This window comes from Anomaloglossus baeobatrachus, chromosome 7 (assembly GCF_048569485.1).
Source record: "Anomaloglossus baeobatrachus isolate aAnoBae1 chromosome 7, aAnoBae1.hap1, whole genome shotgun sequence".
NCBI classification, from domain to species: Eukaryota; Metazoa; Chordata; class Amphibia; order Anura; family Aromobatidae; genus Anomaloglossus; species Anomaloglossus baeobatrachus.
In genome coordinates this window covers 281,057,077-281,084,572 of record NC_134359.1, presented here as the reverse complement: position 1 = coordinate 281,084,572, position 27,496 = coordinate 281,057,077, and the positions used below count along the sequence as shown (strand labels likewise).

At 45.6% G+C, this 27,496-nt stretch overlaps 1 protein-coding gene across 1 annotated transcript; it reads right to left on the bottom strand.

Annotated features, from left to right (window-relative positions):
- Positions 1-304: 304 nt before the first annotated feature.
- On the bottom strand, positions 305-27,217 carry ATP6V0C (ATPase H+ transporting V0 subunit c). The gene is made up of 3 exons (XM_075318251.1): positions 26,901-27,217; positions 4,424-4,607; positions 305-1,321 (listed from the first exon to the last, which is right to left on the bottom strand). The coding sequence occupies exons 1-3, from the start codon at positions 26,980-26,982 to the stop codon at positions 1,117-1,119; spliced, it is 471 nt and encodes a 156-aa protein (XP_075174366.1). The 5' UTR covers positions 26,983-27,217; the 3' UTR covers positions 305-1,116.
- Positions 27,218-27,496: the final 279 nt, after the last annotated feature.

Genomic DNA, 27,496 nt, shown 5'->3' with positions numbered 1-27,496 from the left:
GCTCTCCTAGACTTAGAGTGTGTTGTGACCTAAAGCACACGCCATGAAACACATGAGCTGCCAACAGGACACAAATCAGAGCCCGCCAGGAAAGGAATATGGCAAGAGGTCAGTTTAAGATCAGGGGACAGACCAAGTTATGTAATAACTATTAAAGCACCACTGGAGTGATACAAAAAAAAAAAAATAAAAAAAAATCAATCTTTATATTGTTTATCACCATTGGTGATTTAGCATTAGAATTAGATATGTCAGTTTTCATGCAATTAACCTTTTAACTGGGAACATTGAATAAAATGACAGCTTTCGTGTATCGAGATGTTTTATTTGGAAATGTGTCACTGATGCCCAGCAGCAGGTGCATCTGTACCATACGTCAAGGTTTTGCTTTAAAATATTATTCTGGTCACCAGTTAACACGGACGGGAATCATTTTTTTTCTTCTTGTATTAAAACAAAAAAACTAGAACAAAATATATATTAGACCTCACTCCAATGTCAGAACATTACAGCAATCTCGAACCAAATTACATCCAGGGAATTCTCAGCACTTACAAGGAAACCCCACACAGATATACAGCTAAAGATTAAATATATATATATGCAGCAAAGGGGCAGGGGGGCTGGGAAGAGTTACAAGAGGAAAGAAACAGCTGGCTCTCATCTTAAAGTATGAACAATGAAGATTCTTTGTATTTATAAATAAAACATTGAATGAAATTGGGAAGTTACAGTCTAGATCATTTATATATGATACTTCTGTTAGGAAACATCCAGAGTCGATATGGGAGGCAAGAAAAAAAAAAAATATATAAACACTGCACGCAGAAGGGGTGGTTGTTGGGTGGGGATTGTGGAAGTGACGCCCGCTTCCGGCCCACAACACTGGCATCAGGACCCCATATTGCCCTGAAGTCCTCTTGATGAATATAGCTAGAGGGTTACACACAACAGTCACTAACTTACAATTGCGCAGTTACAGGGTAGAGAAGGGAGGAGGAGAACTACTGAATCGGGGGCGGGTGAAGGATGACTGTACACATGAGATAAAACCATTATTTGTAAGTGGCGATTTTCTGGAACGTCAAGGAAGGGGGTGGGAAATCAATTTCTTCTTTATTTTGTGGACAGGATCAGGGCCACGATGAGACCGTACAGACCCAAGACTTCAGCAAAAATGAGGATCAGGATCATGCCTACAAATAGCCGAGGCTGTTGCGCTGTACCCCGCACGCCGGCATCTCCAACAATGCCAATAGCAAACCCAGCAGCAAGACCACTCAGTCCTACGCTCAAGCCGGCACCTAGTTGTAAGAAGCTCCTAAGAGGGGAGAGAAGGAAAAAAAAAAAAAAAGTTAGGGATAATTGTTAGTTTTATACATTAAGTTTAAAACAGACTGAACATAAATTGAGTAAACAAAACTTGAATAATTTACCATTTGGCTGAAGCATTTCTATCCAGGGAACTGTTTAATCAGTGCTCCCAACTTAGTGTCACCATATCCAATCTTTATACTCTTTCCAGTGCATTAGGATCGCCTGTGTCATGACCACATCTATACATTTAGTGACCATAGTGGCCTTAAAGGGAACCTGTCACCACTTTTTTTGCCCTATAAGCTGCAGCCACCACCGGGCTCTTATGTACAGCATGTTCAAATGCTGTGAGAAGGAAGCCAGCACAATCTGAAAATGGCATGCGTCATAAAAAGTGCAAATTCACAGATTTATTCCAACTGTACTATAATATAAATTGAGATTTTTAGCAAATAATTGATCAATTCTTTGAGCCACCCCTGCCAACGTCACTGCAAATCTCAATAGGGGAGTCCTACACTATATTATGTATTTTATGTGCCATGCTGCCTCCTAGATAAAGTTAATGGAAGGTAGCTGTTCACATTCAGTTGCCTCACCCTTTCCACAGGCATTGCTAAGCACCATTCTTGGATCTGGTCCGCCTTTATCAATGGTTGCTGTCTGGCACTGGGAGGGTCAGTTCTGATATAGTCCTGGTATGTGTAGAGCTTGCTCCACATGCTGGGACCTGGGCTGGCCTCTATCCATAATTGCCTCTTTTGCAACATGGAAGCGGCTATATACAGGTTACAGGTATGTGTGCTCCATTAGGGTTCTGCTTTTAACTTTATCTAGGAGGCCGCATGGCACATGAAATACATAATATAGTGTAGGACCCCCCCTATTCAGATTTGCCGTGACGTTGGCAGGGGTGGCTCAAAGAATTGATCAATTATTTTCCAAAAATCTTTTGTAGTACAGTTGGAATAAATCTGTATTTACACTTTTTATATGATGCATGTTAATTTCAGATCGTGCTGACTTCTTTTTCTATGTTAGAATGCTGTATAAAAGAGCCCAGGCTGCTGTGAACATAAAAACACTTTATAATACTTACCCAACAGTCGCGCGGATGGCCATATGGGTGTCTCCATTCTCCGGTGCTGCCTCTTTCAGCCATCTTCTGAAGCTGCGGTGGATGACGCATCTGACACACTTGCCGGCATTCAGCTCCTGAGCAGGGCAGATCAAAGTATTGTAGTGCGCCTGCGCAGGACCGGCGAGTGTATGACAGACATGTCATTCACACAGGCTTCAGAAAGGACGAAGATGGCCGAAAGGCGGCGCCGGCACCGGAAACGCCCATATGGCCAACCGTGTGACCGTTAGGCAAGTATTATAAAGTGTTTATGTTCTCACAGTGGCCTGGGCTCTTTTATATACAGCATGTTAGAATGCTGTATATAAGAGTCCAGTGGTGGCAGCCGCAGCTTATAGGGCAAAAAAGTGGTGACAGTTTCCCTTTAATATTGAACACTAGTCTAGACCCTCAATACGATCAGATCGGTTATATCCGTATAATTACCTCCATCACTCATTATATAATACCTGTAGTAACTGCTTGGATAACCGGTAAAGAACAGAAGTTACATGGTCAGCACCAATTATAAACACAATCTATATGCATTAGTGCCACATATGAAGCCTTATTTGTCCTTCAGCTTTTGTGAGCTCTCAGTCAGTACAATCTCATTACCCAGATCACACCATACTGGGAACAGAGGGTGATCGACCTTTCTAAAAACCCCAAACCACCACACCAGAACACCCCTATGCATATAATTGGAAGCATCCTTTCCAGCAGAGAGGCCATTAATATTGTGCAACCTTCATAACTGCAACATGTAACTACAATTCATGACTAGCAGAAGTGCTGCGGAATACGTTGACACTATATAAAAAGGAAAAATGGTATGTGGACAACTAATCGTGTTAAAAGGGGTTTTCCAACTAAATACATATGAAACATCGCAGTGATTGAATTTACTGTTCAAAAGGATGAGGGGTATACATGTAACCACAGCACTATTCACTGACATGGGACAAATTAATGGCCATTACAATAGTTCCAGAAGTTAGTGCAGTCATGTACACCACCACACTAAGGCTATGTGCCCACGGGACAACATATCCATGGATATTTCTGCAGGTTTCCCCGGAATCCGCAGCCATCCATAGCTGCAGGTTCCAAGCATTTTTGTTGCGGTAAACCTGCAGGGCACGTGTGGAAACACCTGCGGAATTCCCACCATGCATCTTAATAGTGGAGGAGTGAAAATTCTGCGGGAATAATTGACATGGTTCCGTGCGGCTGCGGGCCATCCGCAGCCACACATGCCGCACCATTGATACAGCACTCCCCAAATCCCATAGGACAACATGGGGAGTGTCTGTTTTTTGCTAAAACCTGCAGATCTAGAAAATCCAGATTTTTCAGCGGAAAAATCCATGGGTACGTTGTCTCGTGGGCACAGCCTAACAGGTTACTTTGGGCTCAAAGTTGTCTGGCTTAGCACCTGGCTAATATTTATTGGCTGCAGGAGTCACCTGACATTTCCACTGGTGAGAGCAGTCAGATAGCAAGTGTTATGACAAAGTTCCCTCTAAACTGTGGTGGTGCTAGAATTACAAAAAACACTAAAACCTAAAGATATGAGGTTACTTGCATCCTGATGTGCAGGTGCCACACTGACAGCTCCACTGCTGGGAGGAAATTATTCCTTCCAGCAGCCTCAGGCTTTCAGTTACAGGCACTGCTGCCAGTCTCACTGACAGCCGGTTCATCAGTACATAGGCAGGGCCTGGTTACAGCCGCTGCTCACCATGCACAGAGGGGTGACAAGTGACTGAACAGCTAACAGCTGTACCTTTATGACTGAAAGCTCAAGGCTGTAGGAAGGAATAAAGTCGATTTCCTCCCAGCAGCTGTTGCATCAGAACATTATTAACCCCATATCTGCAGGTTAATAGCTTTTTTTTTTAAGTCACCGGACAGGTTCCCTTTAAAAAGTGTTTAATGGTGGACAATCCCTTAATACAACCAGTCCCTAGAAACAGCACTTACTTGTATAGTGTGATTGTTATTGTTAGAGAATTTGCAATAAGCACTGCAACTACCAGTCCGTAAATGGCAATGATACCTGCCATGACCACAGGAATGATTGATTTCATGATCAACTCAGGCCGCATGACAGACATTGCTGCAATCCCTGTGCCACTCTTTGCTGTGCCATAGGCAGCTCCCAATGCTGAAGGGGAAAACAAAAAATAAAAGACATTAGGACATGAGGTAGAAACATACCAGAATAGCATTTATGGATTGGACAAAGCAAGCAATTTATGACAAGTCAGATTATCCTTCATCCTTATGTGGGCACCAGTCAATGGTTGCAAAGTGAACCATATACCGAAGTCCTAGTATAGATTCACTAAACTGTACCCATATCAGCAATACAGAGGCAATGAGCATCAGTCGTTTCCAGCATGGATGAGTCCTCAAATGGCATTTAGTGCTGTACAGCAATAAGCCATGATCCTGACATTACCCCTTTGACTGCAGCCACTTAAGGCTATGTGCGCACGTTGCGTACAAGCCCTGCAGAAATTTCTGCAGCGATCTGAAGAGCACATGTGCGCTTTAGATCGCTGCAGAAATGTCCGTAGTGAGCGCCGATTCCATGCGCTCTGCCTGCAGCTCCTCCCATAGAGCAGGAGCTGCCGGCAAAGCGCAGGAAAGAAGTGACATGTCACTTTTTGCGCAGTGCTTCGGCAGTAGCCGAAGCGCTGCGCTCTTAGACGCCACGTGCGCACGGCCCCTGCACAATCTCCATAGACTGTGCAGGGGCCGCAGGACGCATGCAGTTACGCTGCGCTACAAAGCGCAGCGTAACTGCATGTTTTTACGCAACGTGCGCACATAGCCTTAGTGTACCACCTATTGAGCAACTGCAGTCATTTAATAAACCATTTGCATCCATGTAATTATGATTGTTAACTCAAATGCATGAATGACTGCAGAGCCAAAAACGTGAATGAAAACTTTGAAAAGTTGCTGTTTGTAGTATTTCTGCCTCACAGCTTAATGTCAAAGCAGTGCACATGACAGCAACATGACTTACTGCAAGAATAGTTTCCTCTCCCCACATCAGGATGTCATGAATACACACCAATTCAGACAGCAAATGTCTAAGATTATGCAACTCAGAAAATCTAGTTGTCTCGTGAAACCACCAATCATTTGGTCAGATGCTTTATTAGTAGGGGTCCATCAATAGTTAGAGGAGGGAACCTTTATCATGTGGGGGCATGTACACTGCAGATCTTATTTCATCAGCTCCAAGCACTTCTAAAGGTCCAGTCACACTTGGCAACATCGCTAGCAACATCACTGCTAACGAACAACTTTTGTGACGTTGCTAGCGATGTTGCTGTGTGTGACATCCAGCAACAACCCGGCCCCTGCTGTGAGGTCGTTGGTTGTTGCTGGATGTCCTGGGCCATTTTTTAGTTGTTGCTGTCCTGCTGTGAAGCACAGATCGCTGTGTGTGACAGCGAGACAGCAACAACTAAATGTGCAGGCAGCAGGAGCCGGCTTCTGCGGAGGCTGGTAACCACAGTAAACATCGGGTAACCAAGAAACCCTGTCCTTGGTTACCCGATATTTACCTTTGTTACCAGCCTCCGCCGCTCTCACTGTCAGTGCCGGCTCCTGCTCTGTGCACATGTAGCTGCAGGACACATCGGGTTAATTAACCCGATGTGTGCTGTAGCTAGGAGAGCAGGGAGCCAGCGCTAAGCAGTGTGCGCTGCTCTCTGCACGTGTAGCTGCGTGCGCTGGTAACCAAGGTAAATATCGGGTTGGTTACCCGATATTTACCTTAGTTACCAAGCGCAGCATCTTCCATGCGGCGCTGGGGGCTGGTCACTGGTTGCTGGTGAGCTCACCAGCAACTCGTGTAGCCACGCTCCAGCGATCTCTGCCAGGTCAGGTTGCTGGTGGGAATCGCTGGAGCGTCGCAGTGTGACATCTCACCAGCAACCTCCTAGCAACTTACCAGCGATCCCTATCGTTGTTGGGATCGCTGGTAAGTTGCTTAGTGTGACTGGACCTTAAGGGCTGCGCTCTGCTTCCTCCAGTCCCAGACCAAGAGCGCAGCATCCAACCTGCCATTCTATTTTGTAAATGGGATGAAAGGTCCCTAGCTCTGTAGATTGGTGCAGGTCCCAGTGGTTAGATCGGTTGAGGTCTGACCACTGGGACCTGCACCAATCTGTTGCCTATAGAAAGATAGGCTATAACTACTTGTTTTCACTGGACAACCCCTTAACTACATTACATACACCGATTCTAAAGAGTGTAAAGAACAAGCTTTAATTTTGGCTGAGTAAAAACCTAGAAAACTTAAATTGTATCTGGAAGTCAGAACAAGGAAGGTTCTCAAATCTGGTTTATGGTTATAAACCAGTAATGAAACTAGCGTGTCAGCAGCATTGCCAGAACCATGTGTGGAGATAACGAAAAAAGGAAGCGCTTACATTTACAATTGTGGAAGGTCTGTAAAACCCTCTATATATAGTGAACACTGAAGTCCAGCAGGGCCGTCAAGTAATAGTATATGGCAGTGTATGAGACTGTGGGATATCAAATCCCCCCCTCCCCCATCAGCAGCTTTATTATTCTTCATGCTAGCATAAAAAGACGTGTCACACTAAACCCAATGGTGCAGTCAAATGTGTGGATTTCAGCCCCTCAATAAGGCTACTTTCACACATGCAGTTTGAGCAGTGCGGCTCAATCCGGCTGTGCAAGCTATGCAACGGATGCGGCGAAAACACCGCATCCTTTGCATACGTTTTTACATGCGGCCCGTCAGTTTTTTTCCAGTTGCGGCATGCTACTGTGCATGCGCAGTGGAAAATACCGCATGCGGCGGCCGGATGAGTTTTTTCCACATCGCGCCGCATTCGGCGTCCATAGGCGTGCATTGAAAAATGTGCCGCAGCAGCTGGAAGAAGCGCGATGCGGGTTTTTTGCCGGACAAAAAAAAAACATTGCAAGACACGTTGCCTCCGGCCGCCGCTTTGATTAATTTTGCCGCTTCCGGAAAAAACTGGATGAAACGCAAAGCCATCAGGTACAATCCGGTAACAATGCAAATCTATGGGGATAAAACGGATGCGGTACCAGATCCGTTTTACCCGTTTTTTTTACGGATTGTACCTGATTGAAAAAAACTGGTGTGAAAGTAGCCAAGTTCTGTGTTTGTAAAACATTGTGTCAGCAGCACGTGTACAGAATAGTGTGCTGCCAATACATTTTTTGCCACTATACACAACCAGATCATAAAAAGGTGTGCAAGCGATGACTGTCGTAATGATAGCCACAAAACCGCTTAAAATGTGTCAACTAAATAGCAACATGTAGGATATGTGCACATAGGATTTGATGTAGAATGTTCTTTTGGCAGCAAAAAACATTTGACACTGTTTATTTGCCCCATGAAAACGAGGGAAAACTTAAAAGCTCAAACACGTGCAAGGATCAATATGCAGATTTATTTCAGCACCAAATCTGCAAGGAGAAACATTGTGCACACTGTCATTTCAACATTGTCACACAAGTCGATGACACCTGCCTGCAGGATAAAGGATGTCAGTAAAAAAAAAAAAAAAATAAAAAGCAAAACTGCTCAAGCAACCAGAGACCCCAGACTTGTGTTTCCAGCCATGTCAGGCTTTCAACTCTGTTCATAGGATGAAGGTTTCCAAGTGTTCTGGGGGAAATATCAAGCATGCTGGATTTAAAGAGCACTTAGCACTTATTTTATTGCCCTTATGTTACCACTCCGTAATGTGTAACTTGCACATAAAGGGAATCTGTCACCAGGCGTTTGCTACCCAATCAGAGCAGCATGATATAGGGGGACACAGACCAATTGCAGCGATTTGTCACTTACTGAGCTGTTTGCTGTCATTTTAATAAGATCAATGTTTTATCTACTGCAGATCTAGCACTAAGGCCTAAGACACTGCATGAAAATTGGAGCAAGTGGAATGTGATAAAACATCGCATTCCACTCGGACCAATATTAGCCTATGTGCCAGAACCCATGAGCTATTTTCTCAGCCCTAATCGGACCGAGAAAATAGTCGCAGCATGCTGAAGGTGTAATGCAATCCTTGTTTCTTCCGCACCCATTCAAGTCTAGGGGGGAGGAAAAAAAAAAATTCGCACTGCACTTGCAGTACACCGGTGTACTGTGAGTGCAGAGCAAGAATGGCAATAGCCAGCAACGGAGGAGAGAGGGAGATAAATCCCCCTCCCCTTCTCAGCGCTGGCACTCCCCTCAGTGCAGGCATGCCCCCCGCAGCTGTGGTCCGATCGCACCTCAGTCAGTGACACTGCTCCCACTGTGCTGCCAGCATGAGCCAAGTGTCATGCGAGGATCGCAGTAGTCCCACGTGGCCCCAGCCTTATACATAGCTCAATTATGCTGACTACTTACCAGTGCACCAGGTAGTCCTGTAATTACTGTTGATTAATCTACTCTATGCAGCCCAGTGACCACTGGAATCAGGATCTGTCCCTATGTTATACTGCTCTCCGATTAGGTGTTAAACCTTGTGACAGATACCCTTTAACGGTGTCCAGCCTCTGCTCCTGTCCTGCATCAGGTTACCACAGCTCTGGGTTTCCAGCTCACATTTGTTTGGAGTCTGACGTAGGGCATGCTCATACACATAATTCCCATCTAGAAGTGGTACAAGTGACATCCATTTGTCACATGAGGGAACAATTTTTTTCGAACCTAGCATCCATATGCAATGCACTTCTCAGCCACTACCGTAATCTACAATCATTTAGTGTTCTATGCTGCAGAATGGTGATGCATCTACAAAAAAAGGCATCCGGATGGTCTATGCCATTGCTAACCCCCACCCCCTGTAGCGCCAGACAGGAGCAGTTCTGGATGCAGGTAGTAACCCCTGCATATTGCCTTGGTGTGGTCATTTATGAGGAAAGTCTTCGGCTGTCATACAGGTAGCAGAGGGTCTGACTCATTACTTTGAGGGGCGAGAGCTGAATGCAGCTCTAGAGAACACAAAGGTTGCGGGACCACTGCCACAGAGTACAAAACCACTGTAAAATTATACATTTATGGACAACATCACATGGGGGTGGGGGTGGGGTTTGACTTAGATCCAAACTAAACTAGTGTTCCATATCCTTTATGATTCCAGGAGAGACTGCAGAATATAGGCAACATACAATAGAATAAAAATATATAATTTTTCATATTAAAAGTTTAGAGCAACCTCAATATCAATTCTAAAAAAACAAAAAAAAACACAACAGCTGAGGTGGTGACACTTTGCATACAATGAAGGTCGTTCTAGTCCATTGCACTTTGCCAATTCAGAAGTCATGTGACTGCTGCAGCTACTCTACAATGAGGCATCTGATCTTCCAAGCACTGACCCGATCACACACAACTTACAACTGTGGAACAAAAATCTTCAGGACTTGACTCAAATATGGAATTGCCCAAGTTGAGATCAGCTATTTGACGACTGCAGTTTACTCAAACGGATGGGGAAGGGGAAAACAAGAAAAAACTGGAGGACAAGTCATCATTCTGCGGCTTCTCTAGTCATAGAGAACTGACTTCAAGGACCCCAATTTCTGCATCTGCCATTACCACACCATGCAGTGTCAGATCTGCTGCACAACATACCCCACTAGCAGATATTGGGGTCTCTTTGGGTTGATTCCAGTTTGGAGGATACATATTCAGAGTGGTTCTAATAAAAAGCCTAATAGCACCTTTTATGCCATTAGTACATTTGCCTGTGTAAGCAAGCGTTTTTTAGTAGTAAATGGGGTAGCAGCAGTGTGTATGTAGTGGACAGACCAGTTTAAAATTAATGAATATATTAAAACTAGAAATAGGCGGTGGTGAGTGGGGCTGGGGGCATACAGATCTGGTGGGGGGGGGGGCTTATGTCCTCTACCGTAATGAGCACATTGTGCTCCTGCTAGTTCTCTTCTATCCCCTATTATGCAGTCTCTCCTATCCTCCGTGCCTGCGGAGCCTCCAGCTGCAGCACAGACTCCGTGATAGCGCCCGGTGTACGAAGCGGCCACTGCAGGTTGATGTCATGGCTTTACTGCAGTTGAATGCTTTACGGCGCCACAAAGCATTCAACTGCAGTAAAGGGCTGACCGCAGATGCGGCAGCCCCCAAACAGGTGAGTATACACCAGTTTGTGTGTCTGTTGAGTGTATACATGCATGTGCGCTGTGTGTTCATGTTCAGTGTCTGCTGTGTATGCGTGCGTGCAGTGAGGACCCGGAAGCCAGAGCATCGTTCCAACTGCGGCTGCGCAACGGACAATGCCGCAATGCATGATAGAATAGGAGAACAGACAGAACTGGTGATTATGTAAGTAGATTACGTTTTCTTGTTGCCAACAGTAAACTCCTAATGCCAAGCATTGCTGGAAGTCACAATATAAGGTTTCCATCTACATTTGAGAGATTACTTCTTGAAGGAGCTCTGGAGGCATTAAGAAAATAAAGGTCTTCACAACCATAAGCACGTTTTTCCTGAATACAGCAGATAGTTCACAAAGGATTTGTAATGTCATCTTTAGTACAGAAGCCTGATCCCATTAGCATGCCTTATAAAATAAGGTGCATCGTACAAGGTACATTCAAGGTCACAGACTTCATTTTGATGCAGAAGAACTCTGGAAGAAACCTGCTTGTCCCAAAACTTATTTACTAGCAGCAATCACTGTTTTAAGTATCAACAATCTATCCTCCATTGCTGCTAACCTTGTTGGGTTCAGAGTGTTATGTTTATTTCATTCTGTCCATTTTATAAAGTCACAATACTTTCAGAAATTAGGTCAGTGAAGTCTATGGACTGAAAGTCCTGGGTGCTTAGGCTATGTGCCCACGCTGCGGATTTACCGCGGATTTGCCGAAAATCTGCAGCAGCGGCACTTCCAAGCCATTTCAATGGCATTTTGGAAATGCTGTGCCCATGCTGCGGATCTTTCCGCGGCGGATTTTGATCCGGAAAAATCTGCAGCATGTCAATTATTGTTGCGGATTTTTCCCATGCAAGTCAATGCAAGGTGTAAAATCCGCAAGAAATCTGCAGGTCTGTTCACACAGGCTCTTTTTCCTGCGGATTTGGTGCGGATTTCGCAAACAAATCCGCAGGAAGTGATGTAGGATAGTTGAGGAAGTTTCACCATTTTGTAGTGTAGAGTAGTGGCAGTGTAGTCGTGTTGTGTCCGGACTCTGGATTGCCAGCTAAAAGCAGCTAGTTACAGGCTGCTTGCTTTTAGCTGGCAAAACAGAATCCCAGGTCTTTTTTCACACTTTTTTTTTTAAAAAATGTGCTTTGCTGTATTTTCACTGTCCAGCCCGATGCAAGCAAGCAACTGAGGGCTGTGCTTCTCAGCGGGATAAGGCTGAAGCATTCTCTGCCCCTCCCGCTGAGAAAAACAGTCCTCAGCTGCCCCTGAAAATGGCGGCTCTGTTGTGAAGCGCCATTCACAGGTGCTGTACCGAGGCTCATCCAGCTGCCCTGATGCATTGGCTGGCTGGGTAATATGGGGTTAATGCCAGTTTTCTGCAAACTGGCACTAAGCCCGAGGTTCATAATGTCATGCCTGTGTAGACACGGCCATTATGAACCTCCGTTTGGTAAATAAAAGAAAACACTTTTTTTAAAAATTTTATTTGAAAGAAAAAAAACACACACATCCCTGATTGCCATCTTTATTACTCCCTGAATCCCCCGACGATAATCCATGACAGCTCCGATGTGCACCCGGCTGACCCGGGCACTGACGTCAGCCGGTGACCGCAGCCGTCAGTGTATTATTAAATGCTGCACAGCTCTTTTCCGGCAGCTGGTAACGTCTGATCTCAGAACCCTGGTCAGCTTACTTAATTCGCGAGCGCAGGCGGGTCAGCTGACTGCACACCGACAGCTGACGATGTGCACTCATGTGACCCGGGCACGGACGTCAGCTGGTCCCAGCAGCCGTCAGTGTTCGAGATGCTGCAAAGCTCTCTTCCGGCTGCTGGTACCGGCTGACGTCCGTGCCCGGGTCACATGAGTGCACATCGGAGCCCGGCACATCAGCTGGTCGGTGTGCAGTCAGCTGACCCGCCCGCGCGAATTAAGTCAGCTGACCAGGGCTCTGATGTCAGACGTTCCCAGCTGCCGGAAGAGAGCTGTGCAGCATTTAATAATACACTGACGGCTGCTGTCACCGGCTGACGTCAGTGCCCGGGTCAGCCGGGTGCACATCGGAGCTGTCATGGATTATCGTCGGGGGATTCAGGGAGTAATAAAGATGGCAATCAGGGATGTGTGTGTGTTTTTTTTCAAATAAAATTTAAAAAAAGTGTTTATTACCAAACGGAGGTTCATAATGGCCGTGTCTACACAGGCATGACATTATGAACCTCGGGCTTAGTGCCAGTTTGCAGAAAACTGGCATTAACCCTGTATTACCCAGCCAGCCAATGCATCAGGGCAGCTGGATGAGCCTCGGTACAGCACCTGTGAATGGCGCTTCACAACGGAGCCGCCATTTTCAGGGGCAGCTGAGGACTGTTTCTCAGCGGGAGGGGCAGAGAATGCTTCAGCCTTATCCCGCTGAGAAGCACAGCCCTCAGTTGCTTGCATCGGGCTGGACAGTGAAAATACAGCGGAGCACATTTTTTTTTTTTAAAATACCAGTGAAAGGGAACATGGCACCACATTTTTTGGCTATAAGCTGCGGCCGCCACCACTGGGTTATTATATACAGCCTGTTAAAATGCTGTATATAAGCACAGTGGTGTTGGCTGCAGCTTTTTACAAAAAAAGTGGCAACAGGTTCCCTTTAAACATTTCTGCCCCTTTATTACAAAATGGATAATGGAGAAGAAAGGAGGGTTGGGACAGGAAATGACAAAGCCTTTTTTTTCCTTCAAAACAGACTAAGCTTTATTCAGAAACACAATAGAGTACAATGGACAAAACCCGCATCAAAATCCGCAACGAAATCCGCGTCAAATCCGCACCTATGCTAAGGTGCAGATTCCGGGGGAAAGCTGCGGATTTTGATGCAGAAAAATCCGCAGGTACATTCTACCATGGACACAGCCTTATTGTTAGCCAGGGAGTTTCAACTCTTAATACATGAAAATTATTTTTTTTTTTTTTTTTACACTTTAAGGGAATTTGTCAGGTTCAATATACCTGAACCGCGATTGCCGTGACGTGGCAGGGGTGGCTCAAAAGATTGATCAAGTTTTTGCTAAAAACATCATTTTTGTATTGTAGTACAGTTGGAATTTGTGAATTTACAGTTTTAATTTTTCACACCATTTTCAAGCAGTGCTGCCCCCCCCCTTCTAATATATATTGGTTCGGTGGCTGACCCCCACCATGCCGTGCACACCTGGTCTGGTTTGCAGATTCCTTCTGTTTCTACCAAAATTATATATCGGTTGGTGTTCACACTTCACTTTCCCCTTCTCCACAGGCTTTGTAATTAAGCACCATTTACTTGGGCCTGTTCTGCCTTTATTCATGGACCCTGGTCTGGCACTACACATGCTGGTCACCAATTCACCACTCAGTGCCAACGACGTACAAAGTTTTCTAGAAAAAGAAAGGACTCGCTTAATAATTGGGGACATTTTCCAGGACGCTCAAGTGGACGCACAGTTCCTGTGAGGCAGATGCCATGTTTCCTTCTCACTAATAGTCCCTCCGATGAGAAAGGATTGCTACAACATAATGGTAATGTTGATGCATATTTCTGTTATTGTATAAGATTCTATGACTAAAGTAGTTCTAATGCCTATGTACCATTGATGATGCATGTGCTTTTAAAGAAAATAGTATCCTGCTATAAAGAATCTTAGTATTCGTGCCTCAGTAGGATATCAGTGAGCGCTTCGCAAGTACGGGCTTTAAGCCCCTTTTTAGGAGAATTTAGCAAGACAGGATTACTGTAGTTCTGACATTGTCCTGGTGTGTTGCATTTGCTGCACATGCTGGGACCTGGGCTACCATTATTCGCGGTTGCCTCTCCTTGCAAACATTGAAGCGGTTTCTGAAATGTTACAGGTAAATGTGTTGCTTTAATATGGTTCTACTTTTAATGAATATGAGGCTGCATGGGACAAGGAAATATTAAGTCTAGAATAGGACCCCCTTATTGAGATTTCCCCGTCTGATGCATTTTGCTAATCCCTGCCTAACCGTCCCTGTATAGACTAGCATAGATAAAGAGATCTTTAGAAAAAGTATTTATAAAGATCTTACCGTATACTAATGAGCGCAGGGACTAGTCCCCTGGGTGTTAGTTCCCCGGCCGGTCGCCTGCAGAGTCACGATGATCTCTCACCTCTCTGCCGACATCACCCGACACTGAATTTCGGCTCCGTGTGCATGACCCAGGAGTTTGGGTCATGCACACTACGTCAGTTTGAAGCCAGGACACGTACACCTGGCTTCATAGTGCGTATGACCCAAACTCCGGGGTCATGCGCACTGAGCTGAAATCCAGCGATGGCAGCGGAGAGGTGAGTGAGCTCACGCTGTGATGCTGCGTATTCATTGGCATGATAGCACACCCACAGGGGCGACTAACGCCCAGGGGACTAGTCCCTGTGCTCATTAGCATACGATAATTTTATTCATTTATATAGCGCTATTAATTCCACAGCGCTTTACATACATTGTGAGTCCCTATGGGGACAGTGTTGCCAATCTAGAGTCCCTATCTGTATGTTTTTGGAGTGGGAGGAAACCGGAGAACCCAGAGGAAACCCACGCAAACACGGGGAGAACATACAAACTCAATGCAGATGGTGTCATTGGTGGTATTTGAACCCAGGACCCCAGCGCTGCAAGACTACAGTGCTAACCACTGAGCCACCCTGCAGCCCATGATATACGATAAAAAGATTGTAAAAGTATTTATAAAGATCTTTTATCTATGCTAGTGTATACAGGTATGGCTAGGCAGGGATTAGCAATGTACACCCAGGACTGCTTGTGGTTCTAGGTGCATATTGCACCTGACAAGTTCCCTTTAAAGAGGATTTTTGGGGGGTACAGGGATCAGTCATCAGGGCCTGGCCACCTAATTGCAGACAGGGAAATTTTGCTCTGAAAGACTAGGGCGTTTCAAAGATTGTTTGAAAAGCCAGGACTTCAGGTGGAGACCCGACTAGCCAAATGACTAGCCAAATTCTTTTTTTCAGCCGGCTTCTACCCACTCGTTGACAACTCGTGTCTACATAGGAAAAAGAAAAAAGGCAGGGAGAAGCTTTTAAGCACGTTTTCTCTGAAACATTGCAGGATTGAGAATAAAGGGTGCTTTACGCGCTGCGACAATCGCTAGCAATCTCGTTAGCGATGTAACACGCCAGATCGCACATACGATTTGCCGAGATCGCACATGTGACCGGCGCTACAAAAATGACCTGTGATCTTGGCAAATCTTATCTGCGATCTGGCATGTCACATCACTAACGAGATTGCTAGCGATGTTGCAGCGTGTAAAGCACCCTTAAAACAAGCCTATCTGCAATCATGCAGCCTGACCAATCTATGCTGCCAGTGACTCAAGCAGCATAAATTTAATGGCAGATTCCCTTTAAGAGGCTTAATATGTTATAACCAATAGTCACCGGCTAGACATCAGGACAGTACATGCTGCCCTACTGACCCAGCAAACTGATCTACACGAGCAGCCACAACAGCAAAAATCAATTCTGTATGTTGGTAATAAAGTTGTATTAGGGAAATCAAATCCCACTACAAGGTTCACGCTGCAGTTTTATGACGTTTATGCAAACACCAATCAAAACAAAAAAATATAAATATTAATTGCTTTACCCTTCCCCAGGTCCAACAGTGCTTCACCCAGAGCAAATTCAAAGATCAAGCAGGTGAAAGCTGCTGCGTTCACAGATTGGCTGCAGTGTCATTGACATGACAACAGCTCTGCAGACAGAGGAGACCGAGAGCAGTGATGAAGACTAAGCACTGGACCTGGGGAGGCTGAGCAAAGGAAAGTTTCTTTGTAAAGAAAAAAAAAAGTTGCACCTGGGGTAAGGGGTTTTCTAACACTGATATAATTGCAGAGCACAAATTAAATCTGCCAAACTAGATCTGTTTTGAGTCTGATGACCGCCATATCAGTGGTTTGATCAGGTAAAACCAAGCCCCAGTTCTTGTTTTTTAGTAATGTCCTTATTCTTGATAGTCTTCAATGTTTCAAACATTAGGAGGGGGGGGGTGATTCTGCTTTTGCAGGAAATTCCCTTCTCACGGCTGTGGGAACTGATTGCACGTCTATAGTACAATTTAAACACTGTCAATTAATGAGATATAAGGCATTATAAGAGAAACCGCTACACTACAGTGCACCAGAAATGGCCCTGAACTGCTGATACAGACATCAAGTGTAGATATGATTTACCAAATCATATCTACAAAGCACAAAAGAACACCAATAAGCCATATGGATTAAAAATAAAGTTGTTTTTTCCTCCTAAGCCTTGCTTCTGTGCAGTCTTCTAATGCCACCTTTTAACCTTCAGGATAAAGTCCCCCATACACAGACCAAAATTGACCAGAACCCACCAACAGCAATGGGTCCAGCTGTCAACGTATATAGGGGGAGCCGGACAACTAATTGTCAGGAAGAGGTCGATCAGGTATGTTCCATTTCAGGCTGCGCTGCCAGAAGAGATTTGGTGGCAAAATTCTCAAACAAGCAATTTGTCAAGCGAGCGCTCTTTCCATGGGAAAGGCAGCAGAGATTGTTGTAAGCCGATTCCATCTAAGGGTACTTTCACACTTGCGTTATTTTCCTTCCGTTACAATCCGCCCTTTTGGGAAACAGCGGAATCCGTTAACGGATTCCGCTGTTTCCCATAGACTTGTATGGTTGACGGATTGTACCAAAAGGAGCTGCGTTGCTTCCGCTGGGCGACGCTCCGTTGCTTCCGCCCAGCGGGAGGAACGCAGCATGTAATGTTATTTTGAGCAGCGGAATCCTCTGGATTTCACTGCGCATGCTCTTTTTTTTTTTTTTTTTTTTTTTAAATCAAACTTTATTTTGGCTCGCGGTGGCCGAACGTTCAGCTGAGCGCCCGGCCGTCGGCAAGCGACAGCGCTCAGCTGAATGACCGGCCACCAGCATGCCCGGCTGCCGGCAAGTCACAGCGCTCAGCTGAGCGCCCGCCCGCCGGCATGCCCGGGCGCCGGCAAGTGACAGCGATCAGCTGATCACCCGGCGGCCGGCGGCCGGGAGCGATCAGCTGATCACCCGGCAGCCGGCTGCAGGGAGCGATCAGCTGATCACCCGGCGGCCGGCTGCAGGGAGCGATCAGCTGATCACCCGGCGGCCGGCTGCAGGGAGCGATCAGCTGATCACCCGGCGGCCGGCTGCAGGGAGCGATCAGCTGATCACCCGGCGGCCGGCTGCAGGGAGCGATCAGCTGATCACCCGGCGGCCGGCTGCAGGGAGCGATCAGCTGATCACCCGGCGGCCGGCTGCAGGGAGCGATCAGCTGATCACCCGGCGGCCGGCTGCAGGGAGCGATCAGCTGATCACCCGGCGGCCGGCTGCAGGGAGCGATCAGCTGATCACCCGGCGGCCGGCTGCAGGGAGCGATCAGCTGATCACCCGGCAGCCGGCTGCAGGGAGCGATCAGCTGATCACCCGGCAGCCGGCTGCAGGGAGCGATCAGCTGATCACCCGGCAGCCGGCTGCAGGGAGCGATCAGCTGATCACCCGGCAGCCGGCTGCAGGGAGCGATCAGCTGATCACCCGGCAGCCGGGAGCGATCAGCTGATCACCCGGCGGGCGGGAGCGATCAGCTGATCACCCGGCGGGCGGGAGCGATCAGCTGATCACCCGGCGGGCGGGAGCGATCAGCTGATCACCCGGCGGCCGGCTACTGGGAGCAATCAGCTGATCACCCAGCGGCCGGCTGCAGGGAACGATCAGCTGATCGTTCACTATAGTCTGCCGCTGGTAAAACCGGGAAAAAGAAAAAAAAAAAATCAAAACGAATTGCGTTGTTTTGCAGCATCCGTTGCATCCGTTGTGTCACTATATGCAACACATCCGTTGCATCCGTTACACAACGCAATGCAACGGATACCGTTCAACGCAAGTGTGAAAGTAGCCTAAGGCTATGTGCGCACAGTGAGTTTTTCGCGGCGTTTTTCGGGTGCGTTTTTGGCCTCAAAACTGCAGGACTTTGCTTCCCCAGCAAAGTCTATGAGTTTTCATTTTTGCTGCCCGCACACATCTTTTTTTTACCTGCGTTTTTGAGTTAAAAAAAATGGACATGTCAGTTCTTTCCTGCGTTTTTCTGTGTTTTCCCCCCATGCAATGCATTGGAAAAATGCAGCAAAACGCAGCCAAAAATGCACCAAATCGCGGCAAAAACATGCGTTTTTTTTGACGCAGGTGCGTTTTTAGCGGCCAAAAACGCACAAAAACGCAGCGTCAAAAAGACGCAGTGTGCGAACCTAGCCTAATGTGTATGGCCAAATTAAGCTTTCATGACACTCCACACACACGTGATTGCCACCAAACGGACTGATGTATACTGGACGAGGCATCTCCTCCGACTGCCCTATACAAGTTAGCGCACCTTGGGTTTGCCAAAAGTCACAGCTAGGGACATCGGTAAGTTGGAAATGGGAGATTCTAGATTGATCTCACCCTCAGGAGCTCCCGCACAGACCAGCAGCCAAACAGTATCTGTGGGTCTGGCCGACTGTTAAAGCAGATTTTCTCCAGCATGTGATCAATTATCCAACTTAAGTTGTTTTTTCTTCATTGCATTTGAGAGCATTTTTACATGCTATTATACTTTTGGTATGTAACGTTTTAAGAGCTGTTTCTTGGCTTTATCAAAGTAATGTGCAGATTACATTTTATTGAATTGAGGCAGCAGGAGAAAAAAAAAAAATGTTTCTCATTCAAAGTCCACAAAAAAAAAATGCACACTTGCAGCAATATAAATTGACATGTTGCTTTTTTAACAAGATGTATATAAATCCCATCCACTTTGAAGGACCTTTAAAGGGGTTGTCCACGACTAGGACAGCCCCCTTCTGATGCTGCACATTTACCCCAGGGGGAAAAAAACCCCACATGTTTATCATCTCATTCAAAGTCCACAAAAAAAACAAAATATACACATTTGCACAGAAAGCAATTTGCAACATGTCAATTTATCTTGCTGCAAATGTACATTTGTATTCCCCCCAGGTTCCCCCATGGGGTAAATGTGCAGCATCAGAAGGGGGTGTCCTAATTGTGGACAACTCCTTTAAAAAGGTCCTTCAAAGTGGATGGGATTTATAAAGATCTTGTTAAAGCAATCTGCAACATGACAATTTAGCAAGATTTATATAAATCCCATCCACTTTGAAGGACCTTTTTAAAGGGGGTTGTCCACAACTAGGAAAACCCCTACTGATGCCTTGTTCCAGTCAGCACGGGCTTCCCTCTCCCCACTTTCAGACACCAGAGCAATCAACAGGAAGTGAGCAGCAGCTGGAGTACTCACTTCCCGTTTAACTTTTTCTGAAAGAAGGAAGAGGGAAGCCGGTGGTGATTGGACACGGAGCTAATAATCATTGTGGGAACATCACCCAAGGCCTCCTTCACACATCTGTACTTAAACCTCCTGGTACTGGTTCCTCATGTAAGTTTGTCATTTTCATGTGTCTATATTTCAGTCTTTTCCCAGTAAGGTTAAATTGAATTACAAAGCTTTGCCTATATGCTGCAAAGTTAAACACGGATGTATCCATGTGCTGTATGTGACTTCCATAAATTTGTAGTTCTTTGGTCATTGTGCTGCCCAAAAAAAAGTCCATATGAATCACAGACAGGGATGTTATAATAGATATTGATGGTATTTGTGAATATAGAAACTAAAAATCAGATAGCCTACAGGGGTTATCCTTTTCAGAGTCTCCACCGCTGCTCCTGTTTTCCCATCAGCGCTGCAGCCAACTCATGGCTCAGAAGCATTGAGCGGTGCACTGTCTACAACGGCAAAGCTGTTAACCTCAGCTATTGGCTGCAGCACTGACTACATGACAGTACTGCAGCCAATAGAAGAAACTACCAGCTGTAGAAGAAGGGTAGACCTGGGGTAGGAAATCCATTTGCTTTTCAAACAAGCTGCACCCAGGATTCTCTGCACAGGGGACAATCCCTTTAAAACACATTTTCAGATTGTCCGCCATCTTGGTCTATAAAACAGCAGTCTGGTAGAAGTTTGTGATAGTTTCCCAGCAAGATTTTTTTTATTGAAAAGACCATTTTACATGGAGAGAAGCCTGCTTAATTACTGATGCGTTTACCATTCTTAGTGTGACCCATGAGTAGTGTGCTTATTAAATGTGTGCCACACTAAAGCCCAGATTAACTTGTCACCCCCCAAAAAAAGCCATGTCCTGTAAGCAAAGTGATCATTCAGTATCAGTGTGCCATCCTAATCATTGGCATTCAGTCCACCCACCCTTAATGGCATGCTTTACACAAAGCCTTCCAGTTGCAATATGTTAGGCCTCAATTATAAGACCAAGTGGTGTACATTATCCATTAGCATTTTGCTGATAGCCCTTCACTATATTCTACAAGCATTTTCTGCATCTAATCTGTATGCATATTATAAAATGCACCCAACAATCCAGAATGTTTTTACACAAGCCCTGTTCGACTTGTTCTGCTAGCACAGACTTTCCTCTCCCCTCTGAGCGCAGAAGCCGTGTTCTTGCCTCAGATTGGAGGAGACAGCATTTGATAGGTTGTTAGGCAGTTTTTAATCAGTGACCCAAGATCTGAGCATTTAAACTATGTGCTGTCAAAAGCAGGGCTGCATCAGCCACCATCTAACATCACTGTATATAGGATGGCTTCTATAGTATGAGATATCAGGGGAAAACATGAAGAGGATTCAGAGAGCTGAAAAGCTTGCTTGTGCATTAGTTACTACAATTAGGCTATGTGCACACAACGTTTGGTTCTGCGTTTTTGGCCGCAAAAACTGAAAAAAAAAAAATGCATGCATTTTTACTGTGTTTCGGTGCGTTTTTCCAATGCATTGCATAGATTAAAAACGCAGGAAAGAATTGACATGTCCATTTTATAGCTCAAAAATGCAGCTAAAAAAAGTTGTGTGCGGACAGCAAAAATGAAAAGTCAGACTTTGCTGAGGAAGCAAAGTCATGCAGTTTTTAGCCAAAAACCGCACAAAAACCCACCTGAAAAACGCACAAAAACTCTGAACAATGCCTAGTACGCATATAGCCTGAGGCCCTGTGCGCACGCTGCGGTTTTGCTGCAGAAAATGTTCATAACCTTGCTGCAGTCCTTCCCGAGCAAAAACTATGGTAAAAAATGCTGTGCGCACACCGCAGAGTTTTTCACCAACAGGTTTTACTGCATGTTTTCTGCAGCAAAAAGAATTGAATGTCACTTTTCCGCAGGTACCTGCAGTTTTTGCCATAGATAATGGTCAAAAAAAAGCAGCAAACCGCATGCAGTTTTCGGGTGCGTTTACCACAGATGCGATAATCTTTTAGAGGGTCTGGAATTTTCTTAAGAAAATTCCATTTTCTAGTGCGCACAGGGCCTTACTGTTCACCAAGGCTGCTTTCACACATACGTTTTTTCCTGTGCAGCACAATCCGGCGCTTTACAGAAAAAAACGCAACCTTTTTTGCCGCAGGTTGTGGGGTTTTTTTGCATAGACTTACATTAGTGCCGTATTGTGACGCATGGGCTTGCGTTCCGTCCGGTTTTTGCCGCATGCGGCAAATTTAGCCGATGTGGCTGCCAGATGGAACATTGCCTGGCACTTTTTTTGTCCGGCAAAAAACCTGCACACTCATGTTTGTTATTTTATTTTTTTTTATAGAGGGCGCCCAATCAATAACTTGTTTGAAAAAAAGAAAATGTGCAAGTTATGAGTAAAAAACCCTTGGACCATTGGTCTGTATGGATGGAACGTTGCCTGGCACGGTTTTTTGTCCGGCAAAAAACCTGCATCGCGCCGCATCCGGCGCGATTTGCAATGCATGCCTATTGACGCCGCATGCGGTGTTCTGCGGCAAACACCGCATCCAGCCACCGCATGCGGTGTTTCCACTGTGCATGCTCAGTAGCCTGCCGCAAGCGGCAAAAACCAGACGGGCCGCATGTCAAAAACTTATGCAAAGGATGCGGTATTGTCGCCGCATCCGTTGCATAGGTTTTAGAGCCGGATTGGCCAGCTCTGCTAAAACCGGAGGTGTGAAAGCAGCCTAATTCATCGCAGCACAGGTAAATATTTCTGGCATCCTTATGCCAGTAACATGCATATGGCACCAGTAAAGGTCCAAACCTCCAAATCAGTCAGCAGCGCGCTGTTTTCCAGAGTGCAGGATAGAGCACAGCTTTCTTACCCAATACTTTGACATTAGGCACTTGCCGTTTATATGACACCATACTAAATCCCACAGATCAGATGAGGCACAAGTAGAATATGCAGGTTTCATTTCCCATTTTAGCCAAAAAGCACACAATTGCATCAATTGTGTTGAAACGCCGCAGCTTCAGATTGCTTAAAAGATGCTGAGGCGATGGTTGTTGCAGGCACGCACCCAGTGATCAGGCTCATCCACATCATTTTGCAAAGTGTTAACGTGAACGCTATCCGGGGGAAGGAGGGATGTGATCACACCATCTGTCGGCAGAGAGAACCCAGGATTTCATACCTTCCCCAATAACGAGCAGCAGAATCTACAGATTAAAGCAGAGCAAGGACCAGAAATAGACAGAAGCTGCCCATCTCCCATCACAATCGAGGCAGAACCTGAGAAGGCAACGCTGATCACACAACAACCCTCCTGAAGGTCACATGCCGACAGCCAAAGAAGCCTCCGCAAGGGCCAAAAGCATCCCATTATGCATGTAGGTCTCAAAGGAAGAGTCACCATTTTAACCTTTTTTTTTTAAAGGGACCAGTAAACAATATGAAACCCTTGCCCTTGATATAAAAGCTAAATGACAGTGCAAAGGTCACTGGTTCTAGGATCACAACATCCTCAGTACAAGCCTTGGTGATAACATCTGAGACCATAGAGCAGCAGCTCAGGTCATGGTAGCCACAGCGGCCATCCTGCTGCACCTCCCAGGTACAGATCCTGCTACCGTATTACAGCCATGTAAGACTACCACCGGTAAACAAGACCTTGAGTCATCCTTTCCTGTCTACTAGTTAAATAATTGCTGCCATTCATCAAATACATCTGAGGAAGCCAGACTTCAGCCAATATGGCCTCCACCACAGCTCCCGTCAGCACATTCATTCCCTCGACTTGGTAATGCTTTGATGCATATCTGACATTTACATCCCATTCATGAGTCGTGACTGCAGCCATGGCTAATGCCATCTAAACCGCCCATAAACTACATAGATGGAGATACAATCTGTAGTTTTTAAGGGAAAGGTTCCTTTAAATATGCAACGTTGCTGCCTTCATTAGACAAACATGTTCTGGTACCGAACAGGGTGCTTGTATAGTTGGCAGAGTATGGTACCCCCAAAAACGGTTGCCTTCAAATGGGTGGACTTTTTTTTAAATATGCAAATGAGCGCTCCTCTAAAAGAAAGAAATCTAATGGATACAGGGAAGGGTACGGGTTGGCCATCGGGCCTAGTTTCATCAGACAACAAGAAATACGGCTCCACTCCAGAAGGAAGAAGACTGAAGTTAGGAAAACCAACACTTGCAGCCAATTAGAGGCTTTGTTCCTCACCCATTTAGCAAGTACTTGCTCGGTCAGTGAGGGACCAAAAAACCCACAAGAACCAAGTGTACAGACTAGCATCTTGCCAAGGCCAGTCTCACATCTTGGAAACAGACCGTGCTCGGGCCAGCATACCTGTGAGGTCAGCGGTAATTGCCTCATTTGCCATTGGACAGGTAGTACCAGTCAGGAGACCCGGTGGCCAGGCCCAGGCCTGGTATTCTGATCTGAGAACCATCTGCCAAAATAGCCAGTCTGGATAGTCTTATCGGAGGGTTTGGCCTCCACCCGGCAAGACTTATCACTGAGGTGCAAGCAACCCAAGACAGCAGTCTAGAGATTGGCACATTTTTTGGGTAATGAGAGCTTCCTTGCATCCGGAGAAGAGCTGGTCTGTATACTCATTCCCATAGATTTCCTACAGCCTGGGATCAAAATTGTATGTTAAACTTGTTTTCTTCATCCAAAAGAGATGGACAAGTCTTCCTTCATCCATCAGCAGTGGATCCATAAAAATGATTTATTTTTTTTTATAGATGGCACCCCATGAACAACTTGTTTGAAAAAATGTGCAACCCTTGGAACATTTGTCTGTGTAAAAAAAAAAAAAAAAAGTGATCTACACCATCAACTGCAAGGATCTGTGGTGGGCCACTTACATACAGACCTACTGTAAATACACTTGTCAGAGTAAAACTTAAGAGTAGTGTCCAAAAATATGAACAACCCCTTTGTCAGTCACTCATGACCGACCCTAAAAATCCCATATTGAGCAAGTTAATAGTGAATTCCTCAAAACTAAATCTGCTCTGCCCCCTCGGCTCTATTTAGTGCTGCCTGAAGACTGCACTGCATTTAAAGGGAATTGTCAGGTTTTTGCCACCTAATCTGAGAGCAGCATAACATAGGGACAGAAACCCTGATTCCGGCAATGTGTCACTTACTGGGCTGCTTAGTGTTCTTTTGATATCATTGTTTAATCAGGAGATTCTCATTGCAGGACTACTTGACCTTTTGCCAGGTAGTCCAGCATATTCATGAACTCTAACTGCTAGATCTGAAGCAGAGAAAACATTGATTTTATCAAAATGACAGCAAAAAGCTCAGTAAGTGACATCTCTGGAATCAGGGTCTCTCTCCATTATGCTGCTCTCAGATGGAAGAGCAAAAACCTGATGAGACTCCCTTTAAAAAGGTGACTCAGTGGTTGGCACTGTTACATTGCAGCACAGGGGTCCTGGATTCATATCTAACCAAGGACAACATCTACAAGTAGTTTGTATGTGTTTCCTCTTATGCTTCAAAGACATATTGATATGGAATTTAGATTTGTGAGCTCCAATGGGGACCATGATTATCACATCTGTAAAGCTCTATACAGCTAAAATAAAATAGATATTTCACACCAAGTAAAAAAAGGAATTGGATTTGTTAAATTTTGGCTTTCAAATTTGATGTGATCAAAAAGTTAAGCCGCTGGGTCAACTGAGAACCTGTCAGTGAGCTCCTATTCTACAGCCAGCAACCCAGAGGTTATAGAGAGCACCATTTTTTAACAACTAATTAGCACCAAATGCTTGCCTTACAGAAAAGATTATATATCTATCCTTGTATCTCCATAGTACAGATATTGCTGCTGGGTCATATCAAAGGGATCCAGTAGTCTACCATCTATGGAGTGAAATTATATAAAATGGATCCAGGAGCCTTTACCACCTATGGAGATTATTATATCTAAGGGATCCAGGAGCCTTCACCACCTATGGAGAGCAATATATATATATATATATATATATATATATATATATATATATATATATATATATATATATATATATATATATATATATATATATATATATATATATATATATATATATATATATATATATAGGGATCCAGAGCCTTTACCACCTATGGAGAGCATTATATATAAAGGGATCCAGGAGCCCTTACCACCTATGGAGATTATTATATCTAAGGGATCCAGAAGCCTTTACCACCTATGGAGATCAAAATTATATATTGATCTCGATAGTTGGTAAAGACTCCTGGATCCCTTTGATAAGACCCAGCAGCGATATCTGTACTATGGAGATACAGGGCTATATATAGCCAGAGAGGCCATTTTATTACCCAGGAATCACTCACTAGGACAGATTGCTTCCCTGTAAATACACAATGGCATCACCCTATTGAGGGGGGGGGGACAGTGAATACCTCTGCATTGCATTATAGACTGGCCAACATAGGAGAGAAATATAAAAATGTATATATTGCATAAGAAAATCCCCCAGCCCTGATGGCCAGTATTGAGCGACCCCTCCCCATCTAGCCTTTCTTCCCTCTGCAGTCACGTGACTGCTCAGCAGCTGCTGGAATCACCCCAGTGACGTCACTGCCACCCTTCACCTCCCGCCCCCCCCATACTGGAGATCAATGATCGCCCCCTAAGTCTGATCAGGTGAATGATGGGGGCTGGGGGACCCGAGTCGGTTCGGCTCTGAGGCCGGAAATAACCGAAGTGTGACCGAGGGAGGAGGTGATGGAAAAGATGGCAGGATGGAGCCGGTCACATGATGGCAGGATAAGGAGAGGACCCCCCAATAACAGACCCATGGGGGGCATATGGCCCCATCCATCCCATAATACCCAGCCCGCCATTACCAACTCACCGCTGAACACCATGGCAGACGAGGCGCCCATCACCGCGAAGAAGGCGGAGTACTCGGGAGAGGAGCCGGACTCGCTAGACATGGCTGCTGCTGGTTACGAGAAGTCTCCTCCGACCGTGACAACCCAAAAACAAAAAGGGAGAAAGAGAAGCCGAGGGGAGGGACAAAAGGGACGTGCTGGAGACCCGGAGCTACGGGAGGAAGGAAGGAGGGGAGCGGGGCTGTCACCACAGGCTGCGGCTCTCACACTGGAAGAGCTAAAGTGCCGCTCACTGCTCTAAATACCTCACCGCAGCACAAAATGGCGGCCGGCTGCGCGTCACGTGACGCGGCGCTTCCCAAGGCTCCTGCTTTTTTTTTTTTTTCCTTTTCGATCCCGCCCTTTATTGGACTGAACCATTGCGCGACAGAAAAGGGGGGGGAACCAACGTCTTCTAGTCTATAAATACAGTCACTCCATCCATATAATGTATTGAATGTTATCCAGTTCTGTTAGTTATACTATACGGGAACATTGTACATTATAGGCGATCCCGTATTGGCGTCTGTTATTACCCTTAGTGGTCGCAGTTGGTACGGTCCGAGCGGGGTGTAGC